The sequence below is a fragment of the Mya arenaria genome, chromosome 14, assembly GCF_026914265.1.
Source record: "Mya arenaria isolate MELC-2E11 chromosome 14, ASM2691426v1".
In the NCBI taxonomy this organism is placed as follows: Eukaryota; Metazoa; Mollusca; class Bivalvia; order Myida; family Myidae; genus Mya; species Mya arenaria.
This window is the reverse complement of record NC_069135.1, coordinates 29797007-29814175: the sequence shown is the minus strand read 5'-3', so window position 1 is coordinate 29814175 and position 17169 is coordinate 29797007. Positions and strand designations below refer to the sequence as shown.

The 17169-nt window shown below is 34.3% G+C and overlaps 1 protein-coding gene across 4 annotated transcripts in view; it reads left to right on the top strand.

Moving 5' to 3' along the window:
* The first annotated feature begins 1066 nt into the window (after positions 1-1066).
* Positions 1067-17169, top strand: part of LOC128216855 (protein MON2 homolog) — a 299982-nt gene continuing 283879 nt past the window's right edge. For all 4 annotated transcript variants that reach the window (XR_008258148.1, XM_052923541.1, XM_052923539.1 and 1 more), the window contains exons 1-11: positions 1067-1204; positions 2531-2738; positions 3534-3597; positions 4376-4503; positions 6631-6762; positions 7261-7393; positions 8102-8202; positions 8935-9060; positions 9843-10040; positions 13159-13283; positions 16240-16364. Coding sequence is in view for 3 of the 4 variants with exons in the window: in XM_052923541.1 (XP_052779501.1) it covers positions 2619-2738; positions 3534-3597; positions 4376-4503; positions 6631-6762; positions 7261-7393; positions 8102-8202; positions 8935-9060; positions 9843-10040; positions 13159-13283; positions 16240-16364 (1252 nt within the window). In the remaining variant the exon portion in view is untranslated. The remainder of the gene's footprint in view (positions 1205-2530; positions 2739-3533; positions 3598-4375; positions 4504-6630; positions 6763-7260; positions 7394-8101; positions 8203-8934; positions 9061-9842; positions 10041-13158; positions 13284-16239; positions 16365-17169) is intronic.

The following is a 17169-nucleotide window of genomic DNA, read 5'->3' as shown; positions in this document are numbered from 1 at the left end:
TTCTAGGGCTTCACTTCCAATGTAAGTGTGTCATTGCGCCTTCTCCGTTGAATATGATGTATGGCCTCGTATATGTTCTAAAGTTAACTAGTACTCTGCGCATGCTCCCCAATAACCCGCTGGGGAGTTGCATCTTAACTTTCTATTAACTTATTAATTTGAAAAAAACTAGAGTGCAGGTTTATACCTAGTCTATTCCTAAATGGGAATAGTGGTCTCCTCCACTCATCTACATGTAACTACATTTAATTTTGAAAAACCAGAGTGCAGGTTTATACCTAGACTTTTCCTAAATGGGAAGAGTGGTCTCCTTCACTCATCTACATGTAACTACATTTAATGTACAAGTTTAATACAGATAGTGTTTTACATTCCTTTCTGAGTCTCATATTTTTATCAGACTGGCTTTTAGCATACAAGTAAATAATGTGCATGCTTTTTGTTATGATACTACAGTCGAACCCCGTTGACTCGAACTCACAGGGACTGGTTAAAATACCTCAAGCCTCAGAACATTCGAGCCAAACGGGAATCATTACTTTATGTATAAAGAAATGGGTCCTTTACACCCAGTTCGAGCCAACGGGGTTCGACTGTACAATGTATACTCTTTGTTTATTTATATGTAAAGAGATGAGACGTTGATTAAACAATTGTTTGTTTGTGTGTTTGTTTATTTGCTTAACAGCAAGCTTCATTTGAACGTTGAGCATGTGTTATTTTGCGTTAATGATTATATATATAAGGTTAATATTTGAAACGAACTGTAACTTACTCTGTAATATCTCCACTCATTCTGTGTAAAATGGTCACTATAGCATTGTGACTCACACTATTTTTTTTTTTAATTTTCGCCTTAAATTGTGATTTGACACAAAATGGTTTACATCGTTAACGGTTTTCGCAAACACTTCTTTGAATATGTGGTCAGCAGTTTTACGTCATCAGAATTCCATCTGCATTTTACTATTCTGACGGGTTTACTTTTGTGTGTTTACATTCTTTCGAAAAACCAGATTTTACTGTGAGAAAATAAACCAGTCAAAGAGGTGTGTATGCGGAATACGTTTGACTTATTCGTTGTAGTAATCGGCTACGTCGAAACGTCAAAAATTTCACGTCGTTCTATGTTATTTTTAACGTTGTACTTGTTTTCTACACTGTTTGTACAGATATATAATTCTGGGCCAATATATAACATACAGTAAGTATGAAATGACCGATGTCACGCGCTATTTTTGCTTTAAACGTGCTGTCAAAATATTACTAATTTTAGTGTATGGGTCATCAGTGGTCATGTCACCTGAAATCGCCAGATCATAACTCACTAAGGAATTAAATGCATCCGGCCAGGATCTTAACAATTTGAACTGCCACCGTATGTGTAACAGCTGATTTGAGCTGCTTGTAAATTCATCCAAGTTTATAACATGTTCGACCCCTCCCCTTAATTGCTCTTCGTCTCATTGCTCTGGTAATAAATGCTACTGGAAACAAATCCGAAAATTAAAGATATACATGTATGAATGAATCTGAGTCCCAGATTTGCCGACAATGTGGCTCAATTTTGCTTGTCAAAGATGAATATGAACGTATTTTAATGAATGTGTTAGGCACAACTAACCTTTTATTCAGTGACAATTCAATTCAATCCATATAAGTTTCTGTTTTGAAAACACGGAAATCCCTTTCGCAGCTAGCTGGGGAGGGGGTCTTGATATGAGCCTTTTTGCAAATAGCCTATTTAAAAGGTCAAGTTGCCATTTTCTGTTAAGTCAAAAAAAAATTCAACATCCCTAATTCTAGAAATATTTTTGCTGATTTTTTTTTTGCAGTGAGTTTATGTTGTTAACGAATGATTAGTAATTAATTACCATTTATTACATTATGTTAATAACTATTTCTCATTTATTTGCAAAACGGTGTTTATGTATGTTCTAACAGGGACAGAATCATAGAATTTAGGATTCTAAAAACTTCTGACGTTTAAAAATCCCACTATCCAAATAACCAGTAAGATTTGGCTGGCCATACAACTTGCAGAGATGGTGTTGGATGGATTGTGCAGTTGTTCATTTGCTATTATTTATTCATATTTGAAAGATAAATGGTGACTGATCATTTGAGTTTGGAACAATGTCAACAACCTCAATTACTTGTAGTACATAATATGATAAATTGTTACATTAGCAGGTTTACAATTTAATACAGTGTATATGTTTGCTTGGTTACAGTAAGATGATGTCATGCAATAACAAGGGTGTTGTAAATTTTAATGCAAATATTCTTATACTAGTTTCGGTATAGAAATATTAGGGAAACATAAACATGTATGTTGGTAATGAAATAAAGTTCTCAATAATGGAACTTGCAAGATGTACAGTTCAAAGTTGCATTTCCAAATAAGATATTTAGTCTGGAACATGTACATAAAAATGTAATGGAACAGCCAAAAATTACTATAAGTTAAGCTTTTGATCGAAAATTGTATATATACTTTTAATACAATTTTATTACACTCTAATTTCAGAATTACTTCGAGGTATGTCCAGTACACTGGCTTAGCCTCTTGTACATTCAAATTTTCCCTGGAAAAGCATTTATCGTAAATCATCACCATGGCTACTGCTGGCAATATGAAGGATCCTGCAGTCGCCAAGAAACTGTTTGAGAATCTACAGAGTGACCTGAGGCTGCTGTCTACAGAAGGAAAGAGGAAATATCCAAATGTGAAAGAGGTATTTCATTGAGATTGAGATTACCTTAAATATGTAACTGTAATATTTTCTTGACAACAAAAAGTATGAATAACTCAATGCTGTTTGCAGAGATTTCATTTATTTTTCTGGAAATATATGATAAACATCTGAATTTATAGAAGTACATGTATTATAATCAGCAGAAGAAAGCAAGGGCTTAATGAAAGGGAGATGTAGCTCTATATGGAAATATAAGGGGTTACATCCTTACAATAAGCCCTTGTTTAAGGTTCTTTTTGTTTTGATGATTTCATTTAAAGGTAACAAAACATGAATGATGTACCATCAGTTTTATTTTAGTTTAAGTGTTATGGAATGGTGCTGCACACTGTCCATTTTGGTAGCACCCACCTGCACTCATGGAGACTGGCATGTCCATGTTTTAGCCTTCATTTAAGAATTATAAATGCTTCAGATTGTCAAATATTTCTTTTGATATAAAAAAACCTACACAATATTTTAAATACATACAAACTTTATATATTTGATAATAGAAACCTAGTACTGCTTCAATTAAATACAATACCTAATGTTTTCTGTCAAAATCATGATGTTCAAGGTCTTACAGCCCTATAAATTGTGCCCTTTTCTCACTTAACACCCTGTCCCTCTTCTTCATTTCCCCATCTTTTTTAAAACCTGGCTAAAACCCTACCTACAGCTTTACATAGTAATACTCACAAAATAATTTACATAATAGGTTATAAACAGTCATCATGTAGCTGTTTTAACTCACATCAAACTAGTGTTTAAATGCATTTATTTCGTTTTCAGGCTTCGGAAAAAGTTCAGTTGAAGCTCAGAACCATATCTGCAAAAGGGGACGCCTTGATTACAGGTGAATTGAATGTAGTGTAAATTAGAGAAATCAAATCAAGTTTAACATTATTATTCAATGTGAAATTTGGTTAAAATTTATGTGAGAGCCTTTGGCAAGACAATGTAGTCAATTGAATTTTCTGATTAAATCTTGTATTCATTGTATTTGTAATTTCTATCATTAAAGTATCAGCATACTTAAATGATGTTTTACATATAAACAAATTCCACTATGTGCCAGAAATCGCTAAATGATTAGTTAGTCTGAAAGTACAATTAAACACTTTTGGCTATTGTTTTACCTCTAAATATATGTTAATATGGCCTCTTATCAGTGCAATTTTCTCTATAGAATACACATGTAAAAAAACTGCCATGTTTGATAACTAGTAATGTTTTCAAATAAACAGGCCTCTTCATTGCCCATGTTACTCTTATTGTTTGTAAAGAAAAATGTGTAAGTAAATTTTACTCGGGTTTGGATATTATATAATTAGTTCAACTTTTGTTGAAATCATTGCACTGCTGCATATAGATAGAAAAGTTCTGCTTAAAGGTGTCCAACAAGATTGCCCACCATTTTTTGCAAAGAAAAACCCCCATATTAACTTTTTATTACCGTTTTTGAAAGTTATTACCATAAACGTATCGTATAAAGTGTATATCATTAAATTTGACAATATTTCTGCCAAGAATCAAACTCTGCAAAATTTTGGTAGGGGGAATTGAGGGGAAATTATGTCCTACACTTTGTTTTGATAGTGCTTACAAATACCTTCAACCTCTTGCCATTCCAGGTCTGGTATCATCCAGTGCGGAGATTTTACATCCATTTGTGCTGGGGTGTGAGACAAAGAACGTGAAGCTCATTCCGATATGTCTGACTGCCGTCCAGAGGATGATCTCACATGAAGCAATCTCCATAGTAGGCTTACATTAACTTAATTAAAGCCAAGGTGGCAGTACTGGTCAGGGATGATGATTTGTCTTGTTTTACATAATTATATAAAAAAGAAATTCACAGTTTTACCATTTTGACAACTTTTTCTTTTTTTATCTCGGAATGAGACAAAGTTTGCGTACATATCTGAAAAATAGTGATATCAGACTGCTGACAAAAGACCAGATCATATTTTTTCATATTAACCTTCAAAAATTAATGATTGATGGCTGAAAGCGTTACTAACTCTTTAAAATAAATGCATAAAACCTCAATTTCTGAAGATAAATATGAAAACCTGCGATCAGATTTTTTGCACAAATTGGCTTGTTTAAAGTAGGGATGGCAACGAGTACCCGAGTACTCGAGTACACGACCGAACATCCGAGTACTCGAGTACAAAATCACTACTCGAGTACTTGGAAAAAAATCTATAAAAATCACAAAATACACAATTTACCAACGAAATAACGGATCTGGTTAGTTGACAAGAGGACAATTTACGGTCCCTCTAATCCCGGCTGTGTACACTATTGACCCTAATAAATCAGTTGGGAGTTGCAAACTGTCAGCAAAGGGCCCCTATTTCCAATTATCACTGAGGCCTAAAAAAAAATAATGTCTGATTCGGGTAACCCGACCCTACCTATAAAAATGCGCCAACCCTAACTATTTTTTTCCGTTTCTGAGCCAAAAAAATATTCGTTAGCGAATAGAGAGTTACGAAGGGCGGATAAATGCAGATTTTAATCAGAATTTTTGTTTATTTGATAAAACAAAGTCAGGCAATGACAGTAATGTAGGAAAGACTGCCATGTGCAAGAAAACACTCTTAACTTACGACAGATTTTGAAAAAAAAAATCCTTACCTACTACCTAGAAATTTTGGGAAGGTTACCCTAAACAAACATTTTTTTTTTTGCCTGATGTCAAAGTTTTGATAGCGGATCTTTCACCTACACAATTCTATGGTTTACCAATCAGAGTCCTTTCACCAAACAATGGACGCTAACGAGTAGTGACCGTTACGAGGATTGATTTCTTAATGGCCGTATTTTAACTATTTTTGCAATGATTATCACAATTGATTGGATGATATCTTAAATCAAGAATTATGAATATTAATGAGGTAAACAACAATAATACAGTACAAAGTAATTCGTTTTTTATTTTTTATGTAAGCTATTAATTTTCATTTATTGTAATTATGATTGATGTTCATTATAAATCTCGACTATCTAGACGCTCGAATAAAATCCGGGTTTAACTTTCCAGCTTTATTGTAGATAATTTGCAGTGCATACTTATATGTAAAATAATTAATATGAAATGAAAAAAGACAAAATTAAAAGCACGAAACAGCATTTGTTTTCCTTTTATTTAATTTCCTGTTACAAGTAAATAATGAAAGTCTAATTTAAAGATGAAAATGACCAATAGTACAACCAACGTGCATTATATACGCCATGAACGATACATGTATACATGATCTTGTCTTTCCCAAAAACAAATTCTTTTTTTCCGAGTAATCGAGTACCTGAGTACTCGATCGAAAGATTGTCCGAGTACTCGAGTACCAATTTTACTACTCGTTGCCATCCCTAGTTTAAAGACAAAACGTTGTCAAAACGTTTAATCTGCGAGAGTGCAGATTTACGATGCTCTCTATAAATTTGTTACTTAAAACATATAGTTATAACAATACCTGTTATAATTTCAGAACCACTTATATTTACAGACTGACTCAAATTGTGTTCCTGAACTTGATTCGCTGTTTTAAAGTTTATTGTTGATTTCTTAGGAATATTCAGTGTTCATATAAGTGCTAGTCTGAATGTGTGTACATGGCTTATTTTATCTCTGCATTAACATTACCATATTAAAAACATATAGGCTACTGCCTCATTAACCCTTTAATACTGTAAATTGCCTTAATTTAACATGGTACAATTTTTTGTGATGCCATTATGAAAAGCAATGGTGAATAAAATCTTCTGCTAGGTTTAAAGTCCATGATATACCTGATTCATGAAAAATTCACTAAAAAAGAAACCCTTGTAAAATTAAAATGTTCTACAAAAAATCATATATATGAATACATTAATCTTTTAGACAGCAGCAGATGAGGTGTTGACAATGCTGTGGGGTTTAATGGAGGCAGGGCTAGAGGAACTGAAGCTACTACAGACAGCCATACTGCTTATCACCACAAATTTTGTGGTTCAACATGAGTCATTGTCAAAGGTAATACACAGTCTTCAAACTGGCTGCATATTGGTATAAGCCTTCTGACAGACCAATATTTATATGTATGGTCACATTTTTCAGACATGTGAACTCGACTGGAGATAGTTTAAATGTACTGCTTGTGAAACCCCTCTAAATTTACCCCTTTTGCAAAATAAAAATCAAATTTTTGTTGTCAAATCATAATACACATATACGAGATATATGCCAAATTCGAAAATCAACCTCTCTGGATCCAATTTTACCTCCTTATTACAGTCAGAGTCTGCATGTTCTATGATATAAAATTGTAACAATAACTGTGGTATTTAACTAGAAAAGTCAGTTTAAAATTTAAAATTTGAAAGATTCTATATGTTTTTCTTTTCAAATACAAAATTTTAAAGAATAACTAATTGTTTTATTTTTTCACATTCATTAATTTTGTTGTTGCAAAGCGATTGTCATAATAAATATTGATTAACATCGCGTAACATTTCATTTTGGTCTTTATAGGCAATGGTGTTATGTCTACGTCTACACTTCACGAAAGACAGCACCACCAACAATACAGCAGCGGCGGCCATCAAACACCTTGTCAGCATCGTGTTTGAACGGGTCATTGCCGAGGATAAATTACAACCACAGGGTATAGTTTTGTTTAGCAGGAGCAGAACAAACACCCACTGACGAAACACCTCCCACTCACTATTTTTGTCCACTCTTTTTAAAACCTTTGAGGTTATTTTTACGACCTTTCAAAATCTGAGGGACTGTTTTGTCTGTGTTGTTAAAATAATGAGGGGGGTTTTGTCCACCTATACAAAGATGAGCATGAGTGATGTTTTTGAAAGTTAAAGAGGCTTACTCCCAAAAAAGATGAACCTAATTAATATAATTGTTTTAATTTAACAAAATGGATGAATAAATATCGATAACAATGGTTCTTATGAAGGATACCGTGTTTGATTTAAAACAATTTTGCTGAAATCACAATATTTCTACCTTATGAGATAGTATGATAATAGTTGATTACTGTTAATATTTTAGGACCCACCAGTCAATATTTTATTTATTTATTTATATACACGGTTACAATCTTGCTATCAGTAATTAATATTTTCTGTTATTAAGTAAGAAGTAAAATGTTTATAAATATAACTCAAAATTTATGTTTGTTATACATATGCATGTATTGATTTTAGATATGAGTATTACTATTACATTCAGAAATACAAGAAGAATAAAGAGAAGGGAACAATATCCATACTTGCAAAATATTGAAGTGTTAAAATAATTTGTTAACAAAAACCTATTGCTTGTTTTAGATTTTTGTCATATATCTTCATGTTTCCAGACACATCAATCAAAATATCTGAAGAGGAACTGAAGAAAGGTTCCAGCAATGCTCCCCACTCTTTGAGGCCCTGTGCAGGGGATGCTTACTTGCTTTTTCAGGTACTTAATTCAAATAATGTTTTATGGTATTTTTCTTTTAAACAAGAAAAAAACAGAAAGCAAAAGAAGACTCTTGTGAAATAAAATTGCACAATTAGTATTAATGTCATAGACTAATGTCATTCACTACGAATTGCTCTGAAGCTTTGGGATCAAACACATGACCTTTTGCTCTGAAGGTGGACTGGACTGATATATACATAACAAAACCCCAGTTACATACTGATAAAAAGTTTAGCTCATTTAGTAATACCAGTTTTGACAGGTCTTATTACAAAATGCTGATCTAGATAAGTTTCAGAGATTAAACTTATTTTGTAAGCTTGATAATGACAAAATGTGATGGCTTATAGAAATCAAACTCATTCCCTTTCCAAGATAAATGCCAGTAGTAAGTGTCCATTTTGAGAGGCATTGAGAAAACTGCACCTTGTGGGCTAGAATGTACAACCTCTTGGAGCCTGTTTTATTAAAGGATCTTTCTTGTCACTTCAACATTCTACAATCTGTAGGAACATTACAGGGAGTGGATTTTATTTATTTTCTCAGCTTCATTTTCAACTGAAATACTGGTTTAAATTCACTTTATACAAATAAATAGAGAATTAACCAAATTATGATACTTAGGTGATTTCAGCTTAGGACTAAGATCTTTAATGAAACATGCCTTGGTGCAGAGGTGGTCACCTATATGTCTACCCCACATCACCCTCCATGCTTTGTTTCTTACAGGATCTTTGTCAGCTGGTAAACGCTGATCAGCCTTACTGGCTGCAGGGAATGACGGAGATGACCCGCACATTCGGGCTCGAGTTGTTGGAATCAGTTCTTACTGCCTTCCCATCAATATTCTCAAAGGTTTGTGGAGGGTTTGTTAATTGATATATACTACAGCTACTTGGCCCTTATTTATAAAGCATCTGTTAAAAGAAGTTTGTAATTGATGATTTTTCTTTAACCTAAAATTATCTTTTACAAATAAAGTCATTGAAAGTCTGACAGAAAAAAATCCATTCATTATATCATGTGACCAGTGAGATACCTAAACTAGAAAAATGACTTAAGATTTTTTTTATTATTAATGACTTATGATATGTTATGAATACAGGGCCGCGGGACAGAAGAATCTTAAGTTAAAATTGTACCTTCTCCTTGAATTGAACAATTCCCTTAACCTTTTTTAACTACAGACAGAAAGTATCAGTCAACATGTGACTTAGGTTTAAAATGAAACACCATGTTAAAACATCATTTTTTTCAAGAAATTTAACAATTCAATATTTAACACTTATGTTCAAATGTTATCAAATGTCCTTAAGATGCTTCTGTATTGAGGTCGATGGCTGTAAATGGTAAAATAAGTATTTTTACTATTGAGGTATATATTTTTATTGCAGATTATGTTAACATTCTTGATTATTAAAATAAGGAATATTTAAAGGGAGACAATGATATAATTACGTCAAATTTTAATTTTATCACACTTTTGCGAGTTTTGAAACCTATAAAGTGAAAATCAAAACACAGCATTAGAAGGTCATAAAAAATGTTAAAAGTTGTCTTGTTTACTTGTACTGTATATGCACAAAGATTATATGTTTGATGACTCAACTATTTATTACTTCTTAACTATATTTTAGCATCCAGAGTTCAGTTTCCTGCTGAAGGAGCGTATATGCCCGCTTGTGATCAGGCTGTTTTCCCCAAGCCTCAAGTATCGCCAGGGTGTGCCAACCCCTCCATCCCCCACCGCCCTCGATAATCGACCATTCTTCCCGATCGTGATGAGGCTCCTGCGAATCGTGTCGTCCCTCATACAGTACTACTATGGTCTACTGGTTTGTATTGGTTTCTATAATTTTGCCATCCAATAATGTGATTAAACTTCAAACTAGATATTAATACCATATGGTCATTTAACAAAAAAGCCTTTAACAAACAATTCAGACAGATTGGAAGGCAGAGTAACCTTTTTAGACTGTAATACATGTATGTATCTGAAAATAAGTCATTAATTCAATAAATTTAAGTTACGGTTTTAATATACAATGAAAATTTCAAGCAGATGCTTTACAGTTGTCAAGATCAAACCTTTTTTATCCCAGCAAACAAAATTGGTTGGTCAGTCTGATGACAAAAGTTTATGGAGCGGTTTTTTACATATTTTACACAGTTTAAGAGATAACACTCTGATACTTGGCACACTTGACCCCCGTGATTGGTAGAAGTGCCCTGTGCATTTTTCTTGAATCATTGATAATCTGATCCTTTTCATTGTCCTCGACCAACTGTTGTGAGTTATGCGCCCTTGAACATCAGTTCAACACTTAAGCTCAATTGAAAATTTAAGATTGATCTTGTGGCAAATGAAATAAAAATAGCTTTCCTTTAGGCCAATATAAATTAATTGCTAGTTTTTAATTATTATTTTTTTAAGTAGGGTCGGGAGGTGACATTTTATTTTTATTTTTCTTAGATGACTTTCACCTGTTGAATATGTGTCAAACACATTCGTAACAATTCTTCTTTTTTACATTATGTGAATGTTATATGTTGACACAGTAGGTATGAATAAATTCCATTCCTGGGCAGTACCGGACCGATACGCAAATGCAGACCCTAGTTGAACATTTTTATTTGAGTCAATAAAATCTAAGGAATGGGTGAAAAAAGAGGGGGTGGGCGGTGATAAAAATCTAGCAATTTACTTATAATTGCCTTATAAATTCTTAAACCGTAAATTATAATTTTTATTTACATTTGCCAGAGTTAGGCAATATATCCTGTGTGGAGGCGGTATGCGGGGGTCGTCATGGCTCGAGGTTTGTGATGTTAATGCTCACAAATTCTATTGGTTGATTAAGATGCTCTTTTAAGTGTTTGTAAGAGCTATCAGTTGGAAAATTAGTTCTAAAGATGTTTTTTAAAACTTTATATTACTATGATTCAAAACACTTTTTTCCAGGAGATTAAAATAGCATTGGCCTTTATTTAGGCATCTTGAAAAATTCATGGTACACTAATCTGATGTCACTTTTTTCCAAAAATAATTAGCAAGTTTGCTTTCAACTTGTGATTTTTTCCAGATACAAAACCCAAAGGGGTGTCTTTTATTAGGAAACAGATCTTTTTTAATTCTTCATGATTAAAATGTATTACATGTTATCTTAAATGCAAGAGGTTTAGGAGAGAAACATTTTAAGCCAGAGAGAAAAATTGTTCTCGGAGGTTTTAGAAGGTGGATTATTTTTCTTGGCAGCTGTAAATTTAACTAATTTGTGTTATGCAGACATTTTAGAAGTTGTAGTTTCTCTTTTTGCCAATGAAATATTTGTGAGATACCGAAATACATTGTTACTGCGTTAGGCTAATGTAAACCAGAATTAAATTTTATATTTAGAAAGAAGGTAAAAAAGGCCATCTTCACGTATGTTTGCATATTTGGATCATAATTAGTTTTGAATTTCTTCATAGTCACAATACAGAACTAATTTTACCTTACCCGTAGCATTTGAGACCTGCAAATGTGTAACATACATGTTGGAAAGCCCTTTTATTAGCACAGTCAATCATGCCTTTAAGACATAAACAATTACCTTTAAAGAAAAAAAAGAATGCATTGTTTGTTAATTGTTATTCCAATAAGAGTTTCATGTATTTCAGAGTGTAAGATATAATAATAAGAATTATTTTGGCTTCTCATCAACTTCATTGAACAAGATAAGCCTATAAGAAATGTATATGACTTGCCTAGAAATATCTTGTACACAATTTATAAATGTTTTTAATATGTTCCAAAAATCCTTTGTTAATTATATCCAGGTGTTTCTGACTACGGAGCATTGGATATTTCACATCACTGTTCGTAAAGTTTGTAGAACTGTATAATTATTTTCGATTCCACTGGCCAATCCATGGGTGACATCGCCTGTGAGAATAGCAGTCTTGTTAGGTTGTGGGGCACAGTGCACGGACAATGTAATCCTGGTAATAAGCAGACATGTGAACCTTTGGCAATGACAGAGAGGTAGATTTAGGTCTCAAAAGTGGTAGATTGGGTTCAAAAGCGGTAGAATTTCTAATTCCTTTAATTTTCAGTCAAAAACAATGATGTAAACAAAAACTTGATATTTGATACTATTTTTAGATTTTCGGAAAATACGCATAAAATATGTCATCATGACACTTGTCAAATGTCAGTGTTTTTGATTGAGAAACAGAAGGAATATTACCTCTGCCTTGTAAAAACAAGTGTATTTTCAGAAGAGCTGCTAATAAATCAAAACAGACTGCCAAAAAAGGTCGGAGTGTAAGTGCAGACAACTGCATGTTAATTTTCCCGCCAAAATGTCGTAAAATTTTATACACTGTTGATAATTAATAACACCTTGGAAATGTTGTTTTGACAGTTTTATAATGTCTTTGATGTTTACAAAAATGCTGATTAGTAGGATGCCAATTAACAAAGAATGCTGATTAGTGGTCTCTAGTACCGCACTGGTAACTTGGCAACGATCTCGGCTTAAGTGTTAAGTAATTTGATAAGTTGTTATTGCACCAAGTGACAGATTAATAGGGTATATTAGCATGGTTGATAGAATTTTGAGGTTTGCAGAAGAAAATTTAAGGCCAATTTGATATGATTTTGAGGTTTTTTAAAAGGGCTTTCAATATCGATGGGAAAGCGGTATGTCGGTAGAAGGGTCTCAAAAGTGGTATATTTTACCTACCGCCGATACAGTTCACATGTATGTAATCAGGGGTTGTTTTTTTAACATGCGCCAGTGTACAGCATTGTCACGCAGGACACCTGTTAATTTCCCTCTCAGAAGAAGTCCAGTATCTTACCTCTAGACCTCACATCTGCCACAGATGTCTGGCTGTAGATGTTCTTAATTAATGTCCTATTCAACGATTCTTGAATTTTACCTTGAAAATTACCACTATATTTTTCAGATGACAGAGTGTGAGATATTCCTATCACTGCTGGTGAAGTTTCTAGAGCCGGAGAAACCCATGTGGCAGAGATGTTTGGCCCTGGAAGTCCTGCATAAGCTATTTGTACAGGCTGAGCTTGTCAGGTATAATTGTGTGAAGAGGTTATCAAAAAACACTAATTCACTAACATCTTGAGTCTTAGTGTGCAACTCAGGCTCAGAAAACTGTATTCTTAAATTTTCCAAAATATCTATAATATAACTAATTTTGACAAAATATGTGTGCTTGAATGTTGAACAGATTATTTGTAACAGATAAGCAATTTTGACAGTATTTCCTCTGGTAATAGCATTTTTACAACACAATTAAACTTTTGTCTTTCTGAGTCTGAGTCTCAAACTAAATCAGAAGTCATTTGTGAATATAGGCCCAGAGGTTTTGTGGTTGGGGCATCTGGTGTCTAGGGCTCAAACTAAGACACAAGCCGTTCGTGAATACAGGCCCAGAGGTTTTGTGGTTGAGGCATCTGGTGTCTAGGGCTCAAACTAAGACACAAGCCGTTCGTGAATATAGGCCCAGAGGTTTTGTGGTTGGGGCATCTGGTGTCTAGGGCTCAAACTATGACACAAGCCGTTCGTGAATATAGGCCCAGAGGTTTTGTGGTTGGGGCAGCTGGTGTCTAGGGCCCAAACTAAGACACAAGCCGTTCGTGAATATAGGCCCAGAGGTTTTGTGGTTGGGGCATCTGGTGTCTAGGGCTCAAACTAAGACACAAGCCATTTGTGAATACAGGCCCAGAGGTTTTGTGGTTGGGGCATCTGGTGTCTAGGGCTCAAACTAAGACACAAGCCGTTCGTGAATATAGGCCCAGAGGTTTTGTGGTTGGGGCAGCAGGTGTCTAGGGCTCAAACTAAGACACAAGCCGTTCGTGAATATAGGCCCAGAGGTTTTGTGGTTGGGGCATCTGGTGTCTAGGGCTCAAACTAAGACACAAGCCATTTGTGAATATAGGCCGAGAGGTTTTGTGGTTGGGGCATCTGGTGTCTAGGGCTCAAACTAAGACACAAGCCGTTCGTGAATATAGGCCCAGAGGTTTTGTGGTTGGGGCAGCTGGTGTCTAGGGCTGAAACTAAGACACAAGCCATTTGTGAATATAGGCCCAGAGGTTTTGTGGTTGGGGCATCTGGTGTCTAGGGCTCAAACTAAGACACAAGCCATTTGTGAATATAGGCCCAGAGGTTTTGTGGTTGGGGCATCTGGTGTCTAGGGCTCAAACTAAGACACAAGCCATTTGTGAATATAGGCCCAGAGGTTTTGTGGTTGGGGCATCTGGTGTCTAGGGCTCAATTCAATAAATATCTTAGTGATATTACCTTATGTCATGTTTCATTATTTTGCTATATATTTTTGAGAATTGAACTGTTGCCAGTATTGCAATTGCATATGCAGATGAGAAAATGAAGAAACACTATTTCTTTGCCTGCATATTTTTCAAACAACAGCAAAGATCCTTTAATGAAAAAGGCCCTTGCTTCTTACCTAATGTTTTTTTTTTCTTTTAAAAACTAACAAGAGCCATGTACATGTACTTGTTTCTTAAAATGGACACTGGAACTGATTTCTACCCATTAATAATTAGTCTTATTTATGTTAGCAATCAGCTTCTGTTACATTGAATCTTTAAGAAAGCAATTTGTTAAAATGTTTTAGTAATAACAATTGAGCAATCTAACCAATGGGCTTATCATGCGATCACTTTTTGGAATGAAATAATTTTATCAGAATCCATTATGTTTGTAATTTTCTGTGTTAAACCATTTATGGTTCAGGCAACATTGTAGGGCTAATAGTCTCATTTTTGACAGCTCTTACCTTTCACTGATAATTTTACAATCTCCTCATCTTGCCCAGCAAACAGTATCAAAGTATATAGTAATCCAACTTTAACTCAGCCAAGGGACTACATCATTCCCTTATCATTTTTTGTTGCAGACAAAATTATGTTCCTTATTTTTCATTTCTCAGCTTTTAAACCATTTTTTCCTGTATAAGCTGTCAATGAAATTTGAAGAATCTTAATACTTGTTTCCAGAAAAAAGATGATATTATAAGTTACGGGGTTAGTAGGTGACCCGATATGGTATATACCGAGCAAAGGAAACCATATCGGGTGAGAGCGAAGCTTGAACCCAAATATTGTTTCCTGCACCCCGTATATCCCATATTAGGTCACCTACTATATATCACGTTGACAACCTGTTTACATGTTTAAATGTTTCATTTATTCATCGGAATCGGAAATAAATGCCATTGTGGTACGATATAAATTTGGTGACCCAATATGGAAAAATATGGGGTCACCGCGTGACCAGTCCTGGACCAATGGCGTTGCGTCATTCATGTTGGAGGCGTGATGACATGATATTTCATCAATACAGAAATACTACACCAGTTTTCTAAAGTTGATGAAAACAAGCCGTTGCATTTAGTTGCATGTGATAATCTTTTGATAACATAAATACTGATTGGAATATTTTTACAGTGCTTAACACAATAAATGTAGCTATTTTCAATGCTATTTATGTATGAAGTCACGTGTTAAGTTATATTTAAGAAATATTACACACCACTGAGGGTCATATGACATTATAAGGACCGGCCAGTCAGCCACCGAAAGTGTATATGGACCGAGGCTTTAGCCCAGGTCCATTCACCTTCAGGTGCTAACATTTTTCATTACCATATAATATTTTTAAAGCGATTTAAATGTGTTTTATTGAACAAAGCTAATAATGTTTACTTGCGACAAGTTTTCGCCGTTGTGAAAATAGCAAGCCACACTTACCCGTTGTATGACGTCATTTTTGGCGAGGTCCGGACCGGCCAAAAATATAATATGGACTGCTGACGTCATTAAACTGGATTTTCATCAAAATACAGTGATATACGGACCGATCGAGTTTATATATACAAAGAAGGGACACATTTATGTGAGGTATAATATTGCTAGTTATATATCAAATATATAATGACGTTATTTCATGATGGTGAAGTCATATATGATATAAATTAAATTAATATGCAGTGTCCAATTTTCAGGTCTTTCTGCCTGAGTTACGACATGAAGCCACATTCCACGAAGATATTCCGTGACATGGTGAATGGAATAGGGGCTTTTATCCAGTCACAGTTCATGAACCAGCCCGGTGGACAAGCAGCGCAAAGTAAATATTAAGCAAGAGTTATGGGCTTTGCTACACATGTTGGCTTCGCCTATTACAACAAGTGTACCAAGTTTCATATAAATATCTTTTTCTATCAGTTTTTAGCTCACCTGAGTATGAAGTGCTCAAGGTGAGCTATTGTGATCAGTCATTTTTTTTTCTTTGATAACAGGCAAGCTAATATATCAAAGCTTTGGACGCGCTTTTGCCTTTAATGCTTCCTGAGTCTTTTTGAAAATCGTGACAGAGTTTTGGTGATGTTGTATACAGCATATTTAAAGCTGAAACAATAGTAAACATGTAACCTTAGCTTGAAGTGAATCTTTTTTCATGACATGAGTTACCAGACAAATTCATCATGCTGACTTTTATTCTGGTAGCCATTATAACTGTCCTCTGACTAAGGCATTTTTCATTTGTCATGGGAATTGCTCATGACTATAATTTGTTACACTGCAACAATATGGCAAAAACCGTATCGTAATGTACTGCAACATATGCAGTATCCATGTTGCATTATTTTGTAATAAATAACAATATATTGTTAGCCTTATCAAAGACAACTTATTTACTGTCTTCACAGTCATCCTAAATATGTACTTCAAGACATGAACTCAACAGGGTATTATTATTAAACACGAAATCAGTGTTCTCAGTATAAGAACAGGCTAACAGCCAAATAGCAATTGGTCCGATTAAAATTTTGGAGAAATAAGTGTATTTTAAGAGGAATAAGTAGAAGCTGGCCGGTTACTTTGCTGTTTGAGACGGTTCAACAGAAACTTATTGAGAACCATGTCTGGAA